The 20,789-nt window shown below is 36.5% G+C and overlaps 1 protein-coding gene across 17 annotated transcripts in view; it reads right to left on the bottom strand.

The window, feature by feature from the left end:
• The window catches only part of EML1 (EMAP like 1), a 122,640-nt gene that overhangs the window by 20,396 nt on the left and 81,455 nt on the right, over positions 1-20,789 (bottom strand). For 3 of the 17 annotated variants that reach the window (XM_040068702.2, XM_040068704.1, XM_040068699.1), the window contains 7 exons: positions 20,662-20,712; positions 17,219-17,353; positions 10,862-10,890; positions 9,421-9,447; positions 6,174-6,303; positions 1,875-2,024; positions 750-819 (listed from right to left, as the gene is read on the bottom strand). In XM_040068702.2, coding sequence (XP_039924636.1) covers positions 750-819; positions 1,875-2,024; positions 6,174-6,303; positions 9,421-9,447; positions 10,862-10,890; positions 17,219-17,353; positions 20,662-20,712 — 592 coding nt within the window. The remainder of the gene's footprint in view (positions 1-749; positions 820-1,874; positions 2,025-6,173; positions 6,304-9,420; positions 9,448-10,861; positions 10,891-17,218; positions 17,354-20,661; positions 20,713-20,789) is intronic. The other 14 variants (XM_040068711.2, XM_040068706.1, XM_040068703.1 and 11 more) reach the window with 6 other exon arrangements.

Consider the following 20,789-nt stretch of genomic DNA (forward strand, 5'->3'; position numbering starts at 1 on the left):
TTAATTGCTCACTGGAGTTTAATCATGACACTCAAAGTAGTCAGCATATTGACAGTCCACTTTTCATCCCAAAATTCTTCTTTGGAGCCTGCCAAAAAGTTTGCAACAGTTTGGTTTTGACAAGAACTGCATACTTTTTCCTCATGGTTTTTACTGCCTCTGTTTGCTCCTCTTTTTGGTAGTTATTCCACTCTTTTCCCCTTTTGTTAACTCTTTAGAGCAATGTTCACCTTTCCCTGTTCAAATAAAGTCCCAGCTTACAGCTAAGCTTAAAATAATACAGGTGGCAATAGAGAAAAAAATACTCGTACTTAGAGGATGGCAAGACTAAAAGTTGGGGTTTTTTTCAGCAAACAACCCAAACCCATTCTTTATAGTTTAGTTTTGGTAGCTGTGATCAAAAATGAAGCTGTATACCATACAATTTAATGTCCTCCTTTCCTCCACATCCATCCACCCTCTCAACCTTTGCTGTCTCCTTTGCAGCTTTATCCCTTAATGCCTCTCAGAGACCAGCTCCAAATTTACCTTCAGTCAAAGGCATGGAATCAGAAACCATTGACGAGTCTCGATAATGGAGTGGGGTAACTGTGATAGTGTGCAATAGGAACTCCCAAATTAGCTTTTTCTTCCGTTCAGTCCAAAAATGTAAGACCATATACAATAGGAAAAGAATACAGCGTGTATCTTCTTAATAACATATTCTTATGAAATATTAACAATTATACATCTGTAAAGCAGCCACTTACTTTCCCATCCTTGGATGTCCCTGCAACTTGACCAGTTGCTATAGTGATCCTATCAGGATGAACAGCCAGGCTACAAAAGGAAAGAAGAAGAGGCCAAACTTAAATCTATTGACTATCTATTTCAACAAGCTATTACTTGAGCTCGTAATAAATAGCCCTATTTTATTCATATAAAGCACAGAGCATACGGGTAAACTTTCTAAGAATAAAAAACAGAACTAACAAAACATTTGTCATACTCTTGTATTTTAAAATCCTCTGAATTCTTTTTTCCCTGCATCTGCTTTGTATGCAGTTCTAGAGACCAAGTACCCTACAAAATGAACTGTGGCAATAATTAATTTAGCTTTACAAACCAGAAAGGCATCCTCTTTCCAGTAAACCTGATAGCCTTGAAATATCTAGAGACAGAAAATTTGAAAGACGGAAATAAGATGGAACAGGTCCCAGGTAAAAATCTCCTTGTAAAACAACCAGATTATACAAATAATTCAATTTATGAAACATGCTCACAATTCAAGCAGATTTGGTTATCAGGCCTATTTTTGGCTTTGAGGGAAAATGGGTGTTTCATAATGCCTAATTTAAAGAAGGAATGTCAAAACCATTTCATACATTAGGGCCCATCAAAAAACCCAGGTGCTCTTTTTCAGCTACACTGTGCAAGCAGACTGATACCATCAAGATAAACCATATGTTTATTTAGATTTCAATTTAGATTCTAATATTTAGATTCTGATATTTGCTGGTATCTAGTATCCTCTGAGCTTCACCAAACTTAAATTGCTTTGAAGCCCAATCTGGCCTATGTGCATGAAAGCAAACAAGCCAGGTCTAAGATTACAGGCTATCTGCCATGGGGTCAGCGTGCCTGAAGACTACCAGGAAGACCACAGGTGAAATTACAACTATTTTGCTGGTTAGACTGAACCTAAAGGAGCTGTACAAGGTACCCAGGCCCTGATGAAGGCTAATAATTCAATCCAACTTAAAAAAGGCAAGGAGAAGTTTCTAAAGAAGATAATGTTCCTAATAATCATCCTAAAAGAAGAGTATGGAAAATGAGTAGATCTATCTCAAACACTGTTTTATGAAGAAAAAAGTAACTATTATTAGATGACTTACCACTTCACATCATCATTATGACCGGTGTAATGCCTCTGAAGTTGCTCTTCGACATTGAATAACACAACTACAGATGCGATGAAATACACGGTCTCTCCCGTTGGCAGGAGATAGAGATTGCTGCGACAATCCCGACCCCTATAGCCATAGCTAGAGTGTTGGTCAAGCTGCAATAACATTATCTACCAATGAAGAATGTTAAAAACAAAGGAAAAAAAAAAAAAAAAATAGGATTCTCTGGCCTTGTAGTCTGTAGTCTCTGTTCCAGACAGTCCATCTCTTGGCTTGAGCACAGCTTTATTACTTGACAGCCTTCAGAACTCTTTCCCTTACTACAGTAGAGAGCTGAAACACTTTGCAGACTTTAAAACCCACAAATCCTACACAAAATCCATAGCAAAGAATATGGGAATTTGCAGATGTACTATTCCTTCAGTATCCTCCAGAATTTGCTAAATACAGACAAAGGCAATACTAAATTTTGTCCCAGGTGTATTTACTATTTATACTGCTTGACTAATTAAAATTAAAAACTAGACTTGATAAAAGCACTAATAAGTCATTCAACACATCTCCCTGCATTTTAAGAGGATTTGATTGCATTATCCTGTGTGAAGGCTGATTGATTTCATTAATGTGGACATGACCAGCCAGATGGATAAAAACCATAAAAGGGTTACATCATCCATTCCAATTTATTTTTGTAGTATTTAAAAGGCAGCGGCCCAGAGTCTGATGCTAGTCATATCAACATGAATCTAAAATTATTTCAATGAAATGACTGGAATAATATTCTCTCTTAGACTGAATGTTAATTCAGCCAAATTTTGTAGTTTTATTTTTCTGAAGAGTCATTAGGGACCACAACTATTTTGGCCCTTTTTTTTTTTTTTTTTTCCTAATGGGAACAGAAAGAAACAGCATTAGCAGAATCTTGGCAAAACAGAAGTGCATTCTAATGCAGTCAATATGGAGAAACTGGCTGTGAAAAACATATGGACAAATAATGAAACCCCAATTACACAATCCAAACAAGATACCTGTGCACTATTCTGCATGGTCAATGATAAGCCACTCAAACTAAAATAGTCATGGTAACGTTGTTGAATTAACAAGGTCAATACTTATCCTATATAAATACTTACTTTAGAAGAAACAGCTTGCTGGTTTTTTCTTATAAGCGCTATAGAACTAGTGCTGCATACCCAATTATTAAAGTGTGAATTCAGAAATAGAGCTTTTAGTCTCAAACTGAAACATATCAGTCAAAGTTTCTTAAAGTTTGAGATATTAAAATGCAATTACATTGAAACAATCACAAAGAATTTAATTACAAAGAATTTACTATTAGTCTGAATCTGTCTGTGATGGTTGGTGTTACTAGTCTAGATTGTTGGACAATGCTTTATTTGTTTAAATTTATTTTTCTCTCTAAGGCCAAATGATGTTACAAACTGAAGCCAACATAGTATTTCCCTAGTTCAACAACATATAATCAAATTTATAGTGAACCAGCAGCTGAAGTTAGTATAAGGAATTGAACTTCTATAGAAAGTGAAAAACATTACACAGACATGCATAAGGAACAAATCTTAGTGCACAAAAATAGCCATTAAATGGGAAAGATTACATTCTTTAGGGAAAGTCTCCTTTCTTCACTATTCTTCCTGTGGGGAACAATGCTGTATTCAACCCTTCACATGACTGCTGTTGTCAAATACTCAGTTTCTTTCTATCAGCTTTTTTTCTCAGATGCAAACTCCTGGGGCTGATCCCTCCTTCTTCTCACTGTTTCCCACACTCGGATTTGGTGGCTTCAACTTGGATTTGGTGAACTGGCACTTCAGGGAGTGTTACCTTGACCTTTTCTTTTCATTTGGCCTGCAGTTTTTGTTTCAAACCTCCTGCTTGCCAAGTGAGTTTCTCTCAAATGGATCTGGGCAGGCCACTGCTCTCACCCTGATGTCCTTAGCGCTGATTTCTCACTTGGGATTTTCCACCTCTGCTCCAGCCCCCTCACAGCTCATCACTCAGTGTTTTTGTTTCTTCTTGTCCTAATATATATATGATAATATATCAAAGGTATCAACCTTTTTTCAGCTTACCCAGACAGCTGTTAACGTGACTGAAATAATCCTTTATGGTTCTGGTATGCCCTGAAATCCATACACATTAGATTTTCTTCCTTCTGTTTCTCATCATAGTCTGCTTTCTTTTTCATTTGTCCACGCCACCTCCAATATCTTGTTTCCCTATCTCCATTCTTATATTATACAGCATTTCTGGCTGTACTCCCACAGCTAGACTAATTTGTCTCTTACAAAGATGTTTTTTCCTATTCCAGTTCTGTCATCCTCCAATCAAACAGTGCAGCTCCTCCAATTCAACTGGAATGAATGCCTCCAGTACTGCTTAGTTTTCTGCTGTATTTGTCTTTCTTCTTAAATGATCTTATGCTCCTGTTCAGTTTCTCTTCTCCTTGTTATAGTCTGTAAAGTGGGCATTACCTTCTCCCTCTTTTTAAAATTATTTTTTAATTCTTTCTAAACCTTCCATATACCTAGTCATTGCTATAAATATTAAGTATGGATATCATAATTTGATTTAATTGCAAATAAATTAGAAACAGAAGAAGATAGCACAGTATTTTTGGGAAAAAACTACCTCTCCATCAATGCCATTTAGAATAACCATCTAGGGTTAGTTAGATTGTTTTATTAATTCACACCTCTTCTAGCTGCAGACAACCTCAGATGGGATTCTGCTGGGTATACGGACACACACCTGGAAGGACATATGAATATTCAAACTAAAAATAATAGTCCATCTGGCAAATATTCAGTTATTTAAATAAGCTTAAGTGAGAAACTAATGAGACTGAAATCGTGACCTACCCTGATTATAATTTCTTATAATAGTCTGAAATATTGAGGCCAGGTTCCACCTACATGCTGCTAATGACACTCTGCTTTGTTTCATGGTTGGGTGTTCTGTTGTTTCAGCAAGCTTTCTAACACTTTCTCCTTATCATCCTTAGGTCCCCCGAGCGAGGAGCTCCTTACAACTGCAAAAGACATAATTCAATTCTGTTGTGATAAATGGTGAGAACCTGTACAATTAGATGGTAAAATGCTGCAAGCAGTGTTTATCACTCTAATCTCACCTGTTTTACTAATTTTATGGGGTTTTTTGTCTTTTTAACCCATCTTCACTTATTTGTGCATGCACTATCTATGCGGTTCCAGCAGAATGGGATAGAACCTACAGCCTCAGCTGCAATAGGAATAATAAGAACGGTTACTAAATCTGTCATTAATCTCTTGTGAATACAAAGGGATTTTTGGAAACTCTCTGAACATTCTGAAACCACATGCAGTTCTATTTATACGACTTTGAAAAAGACTATATGCAGTCTGTCTTCTTTTGTGAAGACAAAGTAATTACCTGTTTTCCCTGCAAACAAAATATTTTTCTTTAAAGAGAAAACCTTATGAAAACGTCATCTCTCTAAAGATAATGGATATTACAAATAGACGCAGATCCTGTTGTGTTTATATTTTATCTTGAATCATCTATTATATATTAAAAAGATTATACAAAAGTGAAATTTCTTTTTTTAAATAATAAAAAAAATTCTATCATATTATGAAAAAGTGAAATAGGAGACCTTTTGTATGTAATGAAACACTGATTTCTTTCAAGCTAGATTTCTGCAATTATGTCCACTCATAGAAGTCAGTGGAAAAATCTGGTTGTTCAGTATTTATGGAGTTTAAGCCCCCTTAAGATAGAAATCCAAATGTTATTTTATACATTGAATTTTATAAATTTGATGGCTAAGCACCTATCAATTGCACAGCATTACTCAGTTCAGGGATTATTCAAGACGAATGTACCAGCCTCTTAAGACAATGGTGTACATTTTATAAAACAGTTAAAAATGATAAATTACTGCTAAGAACTAGAAAAAACCCTGAGCTTGTCTTTTGCATATTATAATTAATAATCCCAGCTCACTACATTCTGATGATATGCCTAGTTTAATCTTTGGCTAATTAGCATGCTTCAGACTTAACCTTCAGGCAACATTTAAGCAAAATCTTTCTTAAGCTGCCGCCCTTTACAGGGTGAAGAACAGCAGCCTCAAGAAATTAACACCTATTTTCAATGGAATGTCACTTCACCAATTAAATGAACCCTATGACCTTAATCCTGCTATACTTTAGCTTGTAAAGTTATTTAACCCGAATCATTATGGAATGATTGATTTCCAGTAGCCCTCCAGCACAGAAAGGATACACCCATTCCAGTTTAAGCCTCTTGGCTGGTAGTTCTACTTTTGCTTCCAAATTGTAAGATTCCACTTGCTCTTTGGGCATGTACATGGTAACAGGACGTCCACGAAGAAACATTTTTACGTATCCTTCCTCTACAAAAGGTCAGAAATGTTTAACGTTACACAAAAAAACCACCGGGGAGAATTCCAGTGCTCCTCCATCCCTTCCCACATAACAGTTTGGTGCCTTACAATTACAGAATGACATGCAATCTCAAACTTAGAAATTTAGCAGTTTTGGTTTTTTTTTTTTTCCTAAATCATAATTGCTAAGCAGAATTTTTTAAAAACATATGAAGTCCCTTCTTCCTCTAAATATTCTGAGTAGCAGAAATAGAACTAAACAATGTCATGAAGGACTACAAAACAGAAAGGTCTGAAATTGAAACTTTTTTTTTAATGTTACAATATTACGGTTTTTAAATATTAAAAATGGAGGGGAATACATCAAAGATTACAATTAACGCAGAAATGCCACTTAAAATTAATTTTATTTTTTAATCAACGTTTACAGTTGAGCATCAGCATCTAAATTATTTTCCAACACTCAGTCGCATTCTTTGCATCCTAGTGTAAAGATATGCTTTACACTTGATACGGTGTTAGAGATACATTCAAAATAAGGAACACAAACAATTAGTAAGAAGAATCATGCTAATGTACATGCAGAAAAGATATGTGCTTCAAGAACTACTAAACATTGAAATAGGAATGACAACATTGACAGCACATCAAAAGAAAGGAAAATGACATACAGGAGAGAAGCTACCAAAACTCAGTTGGCTGACAGAAGTAAACATTTCTAGAAGAAAATACTAAAAGTAATGTGTTGAACTGGTAAGAAATATTTTTGGGGCAGAGAAGCAGAGATTAATAACAGATCTGGAAGTACTGACTTGGGGACTTCATGGGGCTTATAAAACTAGGAGATCTGGGAAATGCCATGAAGGTCTGACTAGGACTTTTGGGAAGTGGCAAGGTCAAAGTGGGTGTCCTGTGAACTTCTGATGAAGTTTGTCCAGATTCAGAACGTGCTGGCTCTTGCTGCTTCATCGGCAGATCAAGGGGTTCAGCCTTGTTCGCATGCGAATCAAGCAGTTTTGGAGTCAGTGACATCTGTAGAGTTACTAGACAGAATAATCGTGGGCACAGAGGAAATGGAAGGGCAAAAGTAACAAAAATCATGTAAATGAAAAAAAAATTATACAATTTAGGACTGTTAAATTATGCTATGAATTTTTAAGTATCATTACAAATATACCACTATTTTTTAAATTTGAAAGCTAAGGCTTTATTTTAATTGGAAATATGCATATGCTACAAATCCTGACTAAATTAATAAGAATTATTGATTGAACAAATAAACATCATAGCTATGCTGTATTACCTAACTAGATGTGTATTTTGCCTTTAGACTAAGTCATATGGGAAAGAGATCTACCTGATCTATCACGGTAAAGTTACAGTGAGGTCTCTCTAGCTTAATTTACAGAATGCAAACGTAAAATGAAAGCAACAGAAAACTTAATAATAATTAAAAAAAAAAAAAAAAGATAATAATGATGAAATAATGGTGACAGAAAGTTGGAACTTCAAGATGCCCATTAAAATGATAGAATATTGGAATTGCTTTTAAAAATCTACTCCAATATATCTGTATTGGAAAATAAAATAGAGGGTAGAGCATTAAATAGCAAAGCATTACAGCACTGTTTGTATGCGCATGCAGCATCTATTTAATGAGCTTCAAACACGTGCCAACACTGCTGATGCCGGTGCACTGAAAGTCAATAGATTTTCAGCAATGACAGTTACTGGGTGTACTTATCAAAGGCTGTGAGTGAACAAAAGTTTAATTCACCGAGCTGCTTTTCTCACCTGAAGATTACGGGACTCATAAAAGTTGCGTTTAGCCAACTACAGTGGGAGCATTTGACCTAGTCACACCGGACCAGGAAAGTATATACTAACCAGTAAACTATACCAAGTATATTACAACAAGTATATAAATTACACCTTCAGAATGCGTGTATGTTGTCTTTTCTAACTATAAAGAGGAACTTAGGCTGATTAGGTCAGGCACAAAAGTAATATTGTGTATTTAGTTCTAACTTTCAGTAATATTTCCTAACCCAAATACATCATATCTACACAATCAATCTCTGTACTTCTTTTCATACTTTTCTTAAGTAAGTTTATAAGACAGTAGAGTTACAAATGTAAAGATATAGATGTAAAGACAGACAATCATCAAACTACAAAGACAGACCAACAGTGAAACTTTTAGACAAATGTATCTTTTACATCTGCAGTTTTGTAAATTTGATATTATTGTTGCATAAATTAACAGTTAATGAACTGAAATAAAAAGGCACATCAATGCCAGTGAGATCTGCAAAGGAGACCACCACTGATTGCAGATATAAATTTGTACAAAGAATACACAGAGGTAGAGACTCTCCAATAGACTTTGCCTTGAGAACAGACATTTTTTGCTTTGTGAAATTCACAATTATTGCAAAGCTGAAAGACGCTGATTAGTGGAAAGACTGTTAGGATACAGCTATTTCTAAACAGCAGATAAGTCTGTGATTGGATCACAGATATAAACATGCATCAAAAATGTGCATATTTACACTACAACTTAACTAAAGCTTTAGACACCAACACGGTACGTTTACCAAATATAACTCTGCTTTATGACACTAAGCAAAAAGCAATGAGAAATTAATTGTAGGCCTAGGTCTGTTTAATTGTAATTCAGAAAAGTCTACAATCTACTCAGTAAGAAAAAGCAAGAAAAAACAAAGGCTTCTATGATCATGTTAGGCCAACAGCAAAACAGCCAACAAAGGGGCAAATTCTATATGAATTTCAGCAAAAGTGCAGAATGCCATTTCAAACACAGTGAACATCCACATGTTGCCATATAGCTCTCTCAACATTTTTTTTCTAATTCAAATTCTTAAGAATAAGTCCACAGGTATGTAAATTATAACCCATTATTATGATTAAAGAGCACCTGAGGGTTATAATTCAGTAGATCATATAATAAATGGTATAACATTTTGGTTTCACTCAAAAGGACTAGAAAAGTTTTAACATTGCAAAATGCGCACAAGTTAGAAGACAGCTGTATCTGTATTGAGCTTTTATCCCACCAGAGCCATTTTGCTTCGAGAGCTATGAGGTTTTGGAAGTGAAGCCTACCTTTGCAGTGTGTCACACGGCGCTTCCCTTGTGATTACAGAGACAGAGACAGAAGGGCTAGATAAAGATGTGTTTGAATACAATAACTCTCTAAATACCTGCTCTACAGGCTGTCCAGCTTTATTCTGCTGCAAGCTAACCTGGGGCTTGACAAAACACTGAGCCATACACTGGGTAATTACCTTCTAAACCTTTTTCTTCAGTTAGGGGCCTCAGCTTGGTTCTACCATTAAAACACTGGCTTAAATTCCATTTTGTAACCATATACTTCAGTAAAACACCAAGTAAAACCTTCTTAGAAAAAACATTCATTTCAGTAGGAATTTTGTTTAGGTAAGGAGGACATCAATGTAGTGTCACACCTATTTAATTACTAACCTTTATCTATGGGAAAAGTGGCAGAAGAAAAAATATTACTAACACCTTTACTTACACAGTATAAGGGAAGGAGAAAAATTAGGCAATGAAAGCATATTCTGTGCAAATCAGAAGTTTTCTTTTTCTAAACCATCATGTTTTCATGGAAGGGACATGAACCATAATTCTGTTGTCACAAGAGATTTAAGTGCTCGTTTAACTTCATGTACAAAATCAGTTACATTAAACCTTGAAATATGGCTTAAGAGCTTTGTTGGATGCTGATCAATCCATGCAGTAAACAAAAGATGGCCAACTTTTTCAGCTTAATGTATGATTACTGTCATAGAACTATGCATAAAAATAATACAATACATCTGATAAATCAACAGCGCTTTTCCCCTTCCCTATTTTGTTAAAATAAATCTTTATTTTAGTTGTCATTGACTTTTCAGGACAAAAATAACTGTTATATACACTACTTCATATTTTTATTGAGATTCTTCAAAATTTTAACTGTCTAATGACAATGACAAACACTGCTTTCACTTACACCTACTATTTCATTTTCAAAATCTTTCAAGCAGAGATAATGCCTAAGTTGGAAAAAATAGAAGTGCTTTTCAAATTAAAGATAGATTACCAAAACTGTAGTAACAAACCACCTTTTTATTTGCAATTTGACAAATTACATTACAAGGCTTTGGGACAGATGTGGCAATCTTTAGAGGGCACAGTTTTATGATTAACATGACAGCATCATAGCTGGAATTTGGCATTGCTTTAATTACCAAAACCTTAATGCTGCTTTGAAAAAGAAGACATATGCTATGTAAGAAGACATGGTCCTTTTTGTCCTTGTCTTCTTACAAAGAAACCGAACTGTAAAATAAACCTATTGGATCAATAAAATCTAGAGTGAACTGAACAAGTTTTTAAAAAAATATATCAGGAGCAGTCTGTAAGTATCATGATTAGATTCCCAATACCAATTTCTGGGCATCGACAGAAGAAAGGGGGTAGTGGGGGAACCCAAATATGTTATCACAGTTACTATCTGCTTAAAAATTTTAAAAGTTCCTACCTGCACTGAACATTGGTTCCTTGGGTTTGCTGTGAAAATAATGAAGAAATTACTATTTTAAAAGCATGCACATACAATCTGCACATGTATATGTATCAATATAATACAAACCCAAAAATATAATAATATTAATTTTTGTTGAGTATGTGTATGTGTATGAATAAAAATACTTTTTCAATTAAATTATTCACAAAGTAAATCCCCAGGCAAACACAGTTAAAACCAGTAAACATCCTTGATGGCACTTTTACATTCATTTCTCATTACATTCTCAAAATTATAGATTTTTCTCTACTAACTACCAAATTCTCTTCTTCTGTGAAGTTAGTCCAGTTACAGGAAAACACAGAAACTGGCCACATGCAGAGGTATCAGTTTTTGTTTCCAGCCTGGATTTAAGGATCAAACCAAAGTCTGAAACCTGCTTTTTTCAAAGACTTCACGTAAGACATGGAACTGCCCAGTTGCTCCTTGGTAAATGACAGCACTTCATAAAACATAGAAAGCACATATAACTATGATTAAAGTGTCTTCTCTTTGTCACAGAACAGCTGCCTGCAAGACAAATGGAAATGGGTTTTTCTCATTGTCTTGAGAAAATATTTGGGAAAACCTGAGGGGAAAATATATACAGCACGTTGAGAAACTCTCTGGATAGTACTACCTTGGCCAAAAGGAAGGAATCTGTCAAGAAATGCTAGTCATTTGGTTGTTTTGTCCTTTGCCCCTGTAAATCAAGCTTGAGGGTGTTGTTTCTGATCAAGAACTGAAGGGACACAAAGTTATATAATGCAGTTATTTTTCTTTCCAGTTCCCCCTTTAACGCAATAAAACTTTTAAAGTATCAGATAACTGCTGTAAGTTTCTTAGGGTGATCCCAAAAGGGTTGAATCCTCTATCATTCTGGATGGAGTAACACTGAAGTTTCAAGTATTCCTAGAGCTTGGTGTCATCTCAACACCCTCTGCTAGACTGCAGTGAACAGATAAGGAGAAATTAAAAAAAAGCAACAAGACTGTTGGATTTTTGCACACATGTTTTTTTCTAAGCACAAATGATTCTCTCTCACTACAATGAAAGATATAACAAACAATACTATTGTATTTTCCCCTTTACTTTGGTTTGACACTTATATTGAGAATAATACTTAATGATAAACCAAAACCAAACTAATTCTGATCCTACTCCCAATTTAGCAACTTTCCATAATATCAGCCTTTGTGTTAATCATGCATCGAAATACATGCTTCAAGCTGGCATACACAGCCAATGTCATTTATATATATAGCATGATGTGCTGCCATTGTTAACACCAAGATGAACATTTTCTCTTATGAATGAAGATATTTTTAGAAAACAAAAAAACCTTATGGGATGGAGCACTAGTCAGAAATGCTGCCATATTAGAGACAAAACAGTCCCTAGCTCTGAACAGACCATGCCAACCTATTCAAGCTAATCAAGCAAATGTGAAAGGCTGATTCATGACAGTAATAAAGCAAATCATCTGCACTTTCTAATTATACAAACCCTAACCCCACACAGCCCACAGCTCTGGCTACCCTTTTTCCTGAACTTGAGTCACATCCGACTTATCTAACCCTCAGGAAGGCTTATTCCTGGCTGATAGCTACAGGTCTAGGGACACTTCAAAGTAGCATGGGAGATTATGGTCATCTCCTTATGCTTAAAGCTTCTTGAAAGAGCTTTCTACAGCATTCTGGCTCTGTGTAACAGCCTACAACCCTATATGCTTTGAAAAACAGTCATAGAATATCTCAAGCTGGACAGAATGCCAAGGGGTCAAGGATAAAAACAGACTACTCTTTCACACATACAGTCAGTTTTTGAGGGACAGTCTCAGTCCCAGTGTACAGAACCATCATTTTCCTTCCCATAACACTTGCTTTGTATTTTGCATGGTGGCTCAGTTTCAAGAAGAAGCATGAGGCAAGTCTTTAGCCAGCCTCTTCCACAGGATAAGGACACTCATTCTTCAAGGAGGTGTAAGCTGGGTGCTGAACAGGCTGCATGGGATAGAAATGAGGGGAAAAGTCTCTAACCATACAATGATTGTTTTCACAGTGGTACCAACATCATGAGCGCCAGTTGAGGCAATCTAACACATATTCTTGATGAGTTCCTTGGAATACTTGCACTTTACCTAAACATTGCATGTCTTGTTTGCTGGACCTCTTCCCCAAGTCCTAAGTGCAGTGCTGTTGCTCAACCCTTTGTGGCCTAGCAATTGCAAAATTACATAACCATTGAGTTTCTGTTGAAATAGTTTGTAAAAATTAAAAATGCATCTCAAATACTGTGGTCAACCTTAGAGCAAAACCAAAACATTTTGCAGATAGCCATTATTTGTTGCAATTTTTTTATTTCTCAGCTATTTTGGAATAAATTTTCAAGTGTACAATACATCTATATAGTTCATAGAAGTCATAGCTTTCCTTAATTAAAGTGAAGAACCTAATAGTCTCACTTGATGTGTTCAGTAGCTTTAACATATAACTAATTTCAGATAATTGTGACCTTAAACATGTAGCAGGATCAGAGATATATCCCTAAAATGGACTTTGCAAAGCACTGTATTGTATTTAGATTTTAACATGTCGATCTTCCACTGCACAACACACACTGAATTCATCTTTTGGACACTTGATCTAATGCAATTTTTATATAAGATAAAATACACAGAGCAAGGGCACTGTAAGATCATGTTTGTTAAAACTTTTTCAAAACTACAGTAAATTACTACAGCAAATTGGAAAAGCAATGAGATTCACCATTGGTGGGTGAAATAATTGCTGTCCATATTCCAGAAAGAAGTCTACCCATCTAAGTATAGAAACCTGCTTTGTTAACAAAAACTATCCATAAGACATTTGTTTTGTGTATAGAAGATAAGGTTATTTTAATCAATGAGGTTACCATATAATAGCTGTTGATATAATTTGATATGTGTGATAGAGTAGGAAGTTATACATAGGTGCAAAATAAAAAGCAAAGCCTTAGAAAAAAAGTCCAACCATTTCAAAAGAACAATACAGAAAACAGCAGTTCCATGCTAATGACTTCACCAAGGCAAAGTAGCTGCATGAAGTTATACATTCTTGCAACACTTTACAGAATTTGCAACTTAAATTAAGAGTGAGGTGGGTTGGGTTTTTTTTGTTTTTTTTTTTAAGCTGTCCCTCCACTGGTCATTATGGGTTTTGCTTGGTTTTGCCTTTCAAACCTTTCAGGCTCACTTGTCCCTAAGATTGTTGATACTTGGGTTGCTGATTGAGATGTGTGCAGATATACATTCTTTGTGCTACAAGGGTCTGAGAAAAGATTTCAAATCTGCACATGCAGAAAGACACTTTGGTCCTAAATAAACTAATAGTAGATTGTTTTTTTCTCTCAAAAGTAATATTCATTTATGGATATAATGTATTGCTACAGCAAATTTTTCTCAGTTATATTTGTCTTTTAGAAATCTTGAAGTACAAAAATCTTAGAAACAATATAAAACCCACATCTATTAGTTATTTGTTGTTTATAATTATCTTACAAAATTTTAAGGAAAGAAAATTGAAATGCCAAGATAGAGTCAGATTTCCATAAGTACCAGAAGGTCCAGTCCTGTGGAATTCTGTTGGCTTATAAAAATTTCATTGCCCATGCATAGATGCAGAATGCAAACAAGATTTTAATTTGTGTAAATATTAATCTTCCTTGGTTACAATTTTATAACATTTTCTCTGATAGTATTTAATTTTTTTCATTATTCCTTTAATTTGCTAAGCTTTTCACTGAGTCACAGAACAGGTCAGGTTGGAAGGGATCACAGTTGTTCATCTGGTCCAACTGCCCTCCTACTCAAGCAAGGTTATACCAGAGCACATGGCACAGAATTGTGTCCAGACAGTTTTCAGATATCTCCACTGAGGGAGGCTCCACAATCTCTCTGGACAATCTGGTTCAGTAACTTGGTCACCCACATGGTAAAAAAATTTTTCCTCCTATTCCTGTACCTCAGTTTCTGCCCACTGTCTCTAGTTATTGCCTGGCACCACCAAGAAGAGCCTGGCTCCACCTTCATGCCACCCTCTGTTCAGATACTTATAGGTATTGATGAGGTCTCCTCTCAGTTGTGTCTTCTTGAGGCTGAATAGGCCTAGCTTCTTCAGCCTTTCCTTTTAAGAGACATGCTCCAATTCCTTGACCAACCTTGTAGCCCTCCACTGAACTCACTCCAGGAGCTCCATGTCCATCTTGTACTGAGGAGCCCAGAACTGGACATAGCACTCCAGATGTGCCTCACCAGAGCTGAGTAGAAGGGCAGAATTGGATGGTTGGACTTGATGATCTAAAAGGTCTCTTACAACTTTGACAATTCTATGGTTTTCTCAATCTGCTGGCAATGCTTTTCCTAATCCACCCTAGGATTCCACTGGCCTTCCTGGCCACAAGGGCACAACTGCTGGCCCATGGACAGCTTGTTGTCCACCAGAACACCTTCCCCTTTATCCATGCATGCAGGTCTCCTGCCCACTTTTCCTGCTTTCTTGCTCATCCAGGTGCATTGTTCTTGAGCCTGAAGGAAGTAATCCTTGAATATCAACCAACTCCCTTGGATCCCTCTTCCCTGCAGGTCCTGTTCCAACAGGATTCTTCCAAGATCCCTGAGTAAGCTAAAGTTAACTGTTTTGAAGTCCATGGTTAAAATCTTCCTTGCTGCCCTGCTTTATTCCCTCCTGGTATTGAACTCCACCTTATGGTCATGACAGCCAAAGCTGCCTCCAACCTTTACATCTCCAACAAGGCCTTCCCTGCTTGTTATCACAAGATCAAGCAGCACACTCTTCCTTGTGGGATCTTCTACTACCTGTGACAGGAAGTTATCATGAATGCTTTCCAGGAACCTCCTGGACTGCTTGTGCTTTGTTGTGTTGCTTCTCCAGCAGATAACTGGGTAGTTAAAGTCTCCCACAAGAACCAGGGCGTGTGACTTTGAGGCTGCTCAAGCTGCCTGTAAAAGACCCCACGCACTTCCTCCTGTTCAGACAGCTTGTAGCAAGCAGCCACAAAACGCAACCCTTACTAGTCTGCCCTTTTATCCCAACCCATAACTTAGAGTAAGTTCCATAGTTTGCACACTGGTTGTCTTGCTTCATAGCTGAAAACATAAGCCAGAAACCAAGATATTTGGGCTGTAAAATAGTACAAAACCAGCTCAGTCACTCCTTACTCAAGCAAATATGCTGAAGGGATAAGAAGGAAGGAACGTTTTGTGCCACAACATTGACAATGACTTGTGTTAATGGCATTGATGCCCACACAGAGCAGGTAAATTATTAGTTGAGCTTCATTAACAATGTGTTTTTATGGTCACATCATCTGTGAGACAGTGAAACAGTACTATCAACACCATTTCTTGCAAAGAAAACTGCAATAGAACAGGTCAAGTGAAATGGCCAAAACTAAATTCTGACTAGAGAATACAGGAAAGAACTTCTTGACCTATACTGACAATACTGATGAACCTCAATGAAACAGCTATTTGTTCAAGGCTATCTTAAGTCTGAAACCCTTGGACAAGATATCCTCTTTTCTCTGTGCTGTCAGCAATACAGAGAAGCATGATCAGAGATACACTGAGATAGGCATCACTTCATTCTGCTTCATTGAGCAGCAGTTGCATGTAAACCTCTCCCTTCATTTATCTTTAATCTGGCTCTCAGACTGAGGCCTTCACAGTTCAGAGACTGGCTGGACATCAGTCTGTTGGAGTGCAAGCCCCATGAACAGCTCGACATCAGTCTACATGTGGGATGTGGTGTTTGAATGCTTTTCAGCAATGGTTTTAGTTTTTCTTCCTCCTTCCTTCACTTCTTAAACTACCTTTATCTTGACTTATGAGTTTTCTCTGTTTTGCTCTTCCTATTTTCTTCTCCTCATCCCAGTGGAGGACAGGAAAATGAATGACTGTGTGATACTTAGATGCCAGCTGGGGTCAATGCACCACAACCAGAAACCCAAAGAAGTACTTGTCAGGAATATGAAAACCAGGGGAAAGCACTAAGATATTAGAAAATGCATGTTTAATAATTATGAACTTTCCTGGGAAACTGTAAGTTCTCACACTGTTTATAGTTTGGAAATAAGGCAAAAAAATTTAATCGAAATAGGAAAACCTGTTTTATTTCAAATGTTTTAATAAATACTTTGGTCCAAGAATTGGAGCTTTGTAGAAAAAGAAAGCTTCCAATATTTTAAACAAGAAAAACTAAGTTCACTAAAGAAACTAATTTCATTATTAGAGCAGGAGGCAGAGAAAGGGGATAGATACTTAGATAACATTACCTTTCACTGTTCTTTTTACCACTAGATGAACTGCTGGTGGAACCAGTGCGGTTGCGACTCCCTTTGGAATCTCCATAGCTTTCCCTCCGACCTCCTGGGGACACACGCTCAGCTGAACTGGTTCTCTTAATGGTGCTAATAAAACAAGGAGCAAGTTTCACAGTGGCACTTGTAAAAGTATATATATTCTACAATAAATATTTTTGAGAAGTGTATCAAGTAGAACAATGACCCTAAAAAAATAACTACGATTTTTTAAAAGCCTTAACTTGGTTTGTTAAAGAGTCTGTGTAAGAGTTTTGCTCAGTACCTGGTGCAACAAACATGCTGCTTTTTCCTTAATCATAAAATAGAAGATGGCCTAAACCAATTTCATAGAGTAATTGCAATAATTTTTCTGGGTCATGTTTCAAATTTCTGACTACCACTCCATACCTCTGAAGTTTTGGATTCTCTCACAAAGAAGTAAGAGATTTAAAGAGAAAGCATATTGCCTGGCATTTCCAGCCAGACTACAGAGAATACCAAAAGTATGTCAAAATCTGAACACAAGCAAGCTAACTTTGGGTCTTTATCCAATATCAATTACTGTGTGTTTCAAAGCTAGTTTTAACATACCCCAAACTGCAGTTAATGGTGAGCTAGCCTGCATTTTTTTTTTTTTTTAAATTGTTGACAAAAATGTATGGTTCCTAGTTACATGTATGAATAGATTAGATCCCCCACATGTCCTGACAGGAGGTTTCTCAAAGGCTTAAAGTTCACCCTACCCTCTCACTCTTCTACCATCCTTCCTGCCAAGATAGCTATCAAGGGAGCTCCTGTGTGGCTTTATTGGCACCCCCTAGACATCCAGCTCTCTCTGATGGAAAAAATGTGAGCCAAAACACAAGCAGTGTTACTTAGTAAATTAAGAGAAGCTCAGTCAGAACTTACACCTTACAGGAAACAAATTATTGACCAAAGCACTTCTTCCTAAAGCAGTACTTCCTAGCAAGAGAGGGAGCAGCTAAGGGTGAGGCCCCAAAGCGGGTAGTGCTTTATACATTGCTGCAGGCCCTTTGCAGCAGAGAGGCTCAGGCAGCAGTACCCAGACTGAGGCAGGAACCACTCCCATGGCAGCAGCTGAACGACAGAACTCAATGTGAAGGTCTCACTTCCCCCCATTTTAGTCCTGTACTGTTTGCTCCCTTGCAGAAAGCACAATGAAAATGTCCCCTTTAAGCCATAAAATCCCCATACAAATAAAACACCTTCAGCAGCTTTCTCAGCCCAGAAGCCATGGACACCAATGACTGCTTTCAAGCTCACATCTCTCTACCCAAATCCCAACCACTAGCTCCATCCCACTGTGAAAATTTTGGTACTTGCTCCTTTAAGGACAGTCTCATCCCAGTCACACCTTTTATCATCCCCAGCCAACTGCCCTTGGCTTCCATATACCTCCAGAGATGCTCTGCTTACCAGAATACTCATCTCATGCATTCTTGAGGACTACTCCAAACCTCCTCAACAGTCCCGAACAGCTATCCCTACCCTGTTGTGGTAGTTTGGCTCATCTCAGTCAGCTCCTCTGGCTCGGTCCCACTTTATGTGTGGTGTACGCTGGCTCTCTACAACTAGAGGAACCAAGATAGACTTTTCTGTCTGGTCAAAAAATGCTTAGCTAAGCAACTGTACACCACCTGTTTTAAAAAAAACCCCAAACTTATTTCTGCTCCCCCATGTCTTTTTACCAGCAAGGAGGGGAACGTTTCAACACCTCAACTGAGACTACAGAAACGATGGGAACACCTGAACCAGAGTCTTTCTGCAAAGCAATTGCCCTTCTGAAAAGAAGGCAGAGCCCATCCAGGGGCGGATCTGCAGAGGCGATGCATGTTAAGGCAGCTTGACAAAAAAACCTTCTGGTACATGCGATGGTAGGACAGATGTTCAGTGCTGCATTCTTGTAATAAAAAGAAGCTTCAAATGATTAAGCTGAAATTAAAAAAATAGTGTTTCTGTGGAGAAAGCAATGTAAGAGAGCAAGCAGAATGCAAAATTACACAAAGACAGAACAAAACACATTTATAGGGGAAGAGAAAAGGCAGCAATAAGAATTTAGTTCTGTCTTAACTTCAGAAGCGTACCTCCTACACTGGACTAACATTATCCAAGTCATCTCAATGTCAAACGCATGAAAAAAACCTTCTCTAGTAAATTAAAGAATATACTGTTAATATTTAACTATTCTCCCCACATCTCATAACATCCAATTTAATACTACTCCAGTTAAAAAATAAAACCTTGATACTGAAAATGTTTATTCCACATTAAATAGCTTTATTAGCATGTGCCTTCCACTATTATATACATTAACTACAGAAAAATCCTGTGTGATTTGTCAGGATCAAATCTTTATTTTGGTGTCCTTTCCTGGTTAAGAAAATTTCAGTGTAGGCTGATGCTGATGCCTTGTATTCTTAACGAAGAAAATATGCATCAACATCAGCCTATACCAAAATTAAATTAAGGACATTATCAAAATATACTAATCTTGGGAAAAAAAAGTTACAGAAACAATCTGAATCTGATTTTAATGTTGTGTGTGGTTTTATTTTTATAGCTGTCAATATTCAAAAGATGATATAGGGGATAAGAAAAGAAAGGTTGGGACTAAAATTTAGAAGTTTAATTCTATTTTCTTTCTGAATAATGAAGTCTCATATCAGTATAAAAACTACTTTAACCACAGATGTAAAATTCTTTTAAAGCCTTACGATTTTGGTCCATCACTGCTTAAACTAATTAGTAATGCTATCTTCTGACAAATTTTATTTTAAACTTTCAACAAGAACAACAACAACAAAAGCCCAGTGAGAAGTACTAGTTGGTGGTTGGAAACAAGGGCTATTACTCCAATTTATTAACTCAGTTTTGGCATTATACACTTTTTGTTAGCTAGACTGTTAAACACCAGTGATTATATCCACGGCTACAGTAGATATACTGTCACCAGAGAAAGAATTTAAAATAACAGAAAATACTCATTTAACTTACAGGTTTGTAAGAGTATAACTGGATTCCAGAATTTGACTTCCACATTAGTGATATGAAAGGAGAGCATTTGCAATTATTTAAGAAAATAACATTTAGTTACACAATTTTTAACTTGTTTAAGATAGCAATGTGGTCTAACACTCCTATAGTAAAAATTATGTTAGTATGAAATAATGCAGATACCATCAGTGACATTATTATTATCTAAGTTGTGTGATGCATTTATCAATGATGAGAAAATTTTAGACATGTTCTTCTGGAAATGTTAAAAATGGCAATAATAATTACAGGTCTATCATGTTAATGCTTTTACTAAAATAGTCACTTTCTATGTGTTGAATTGAAATGGAAAGGAAAAACAACTGAACTTCAACACTACAAAGCTATTAAGGATCCCTCACCTTAGAGCAGGCTTTTTCAGTTTGCATGCATTGAGAAGATTCACAGACCTGCTTAATCCAGATTGAGAGGTGCGTAAACAAAGCAGAATAAAAAGTGAATGCAACAATAAAATGTGGAAACAAGACAT

The sequence above is a fragment of the Hirundo rustica genome, chromosome 6 (genome assembly GCF_015227805.2).
Source record: "Hirundo rustica isolate bHirRus1 chromosome 6, bHirRus1.pri.v3, whole genome shotgun sequence".
NCBI classification, from domain to species: Eukaryota; Metazoa; Chordata; class Aves; order Passeriformes; family Hirundinidae; genus Hirundo; species Hirundo rustica.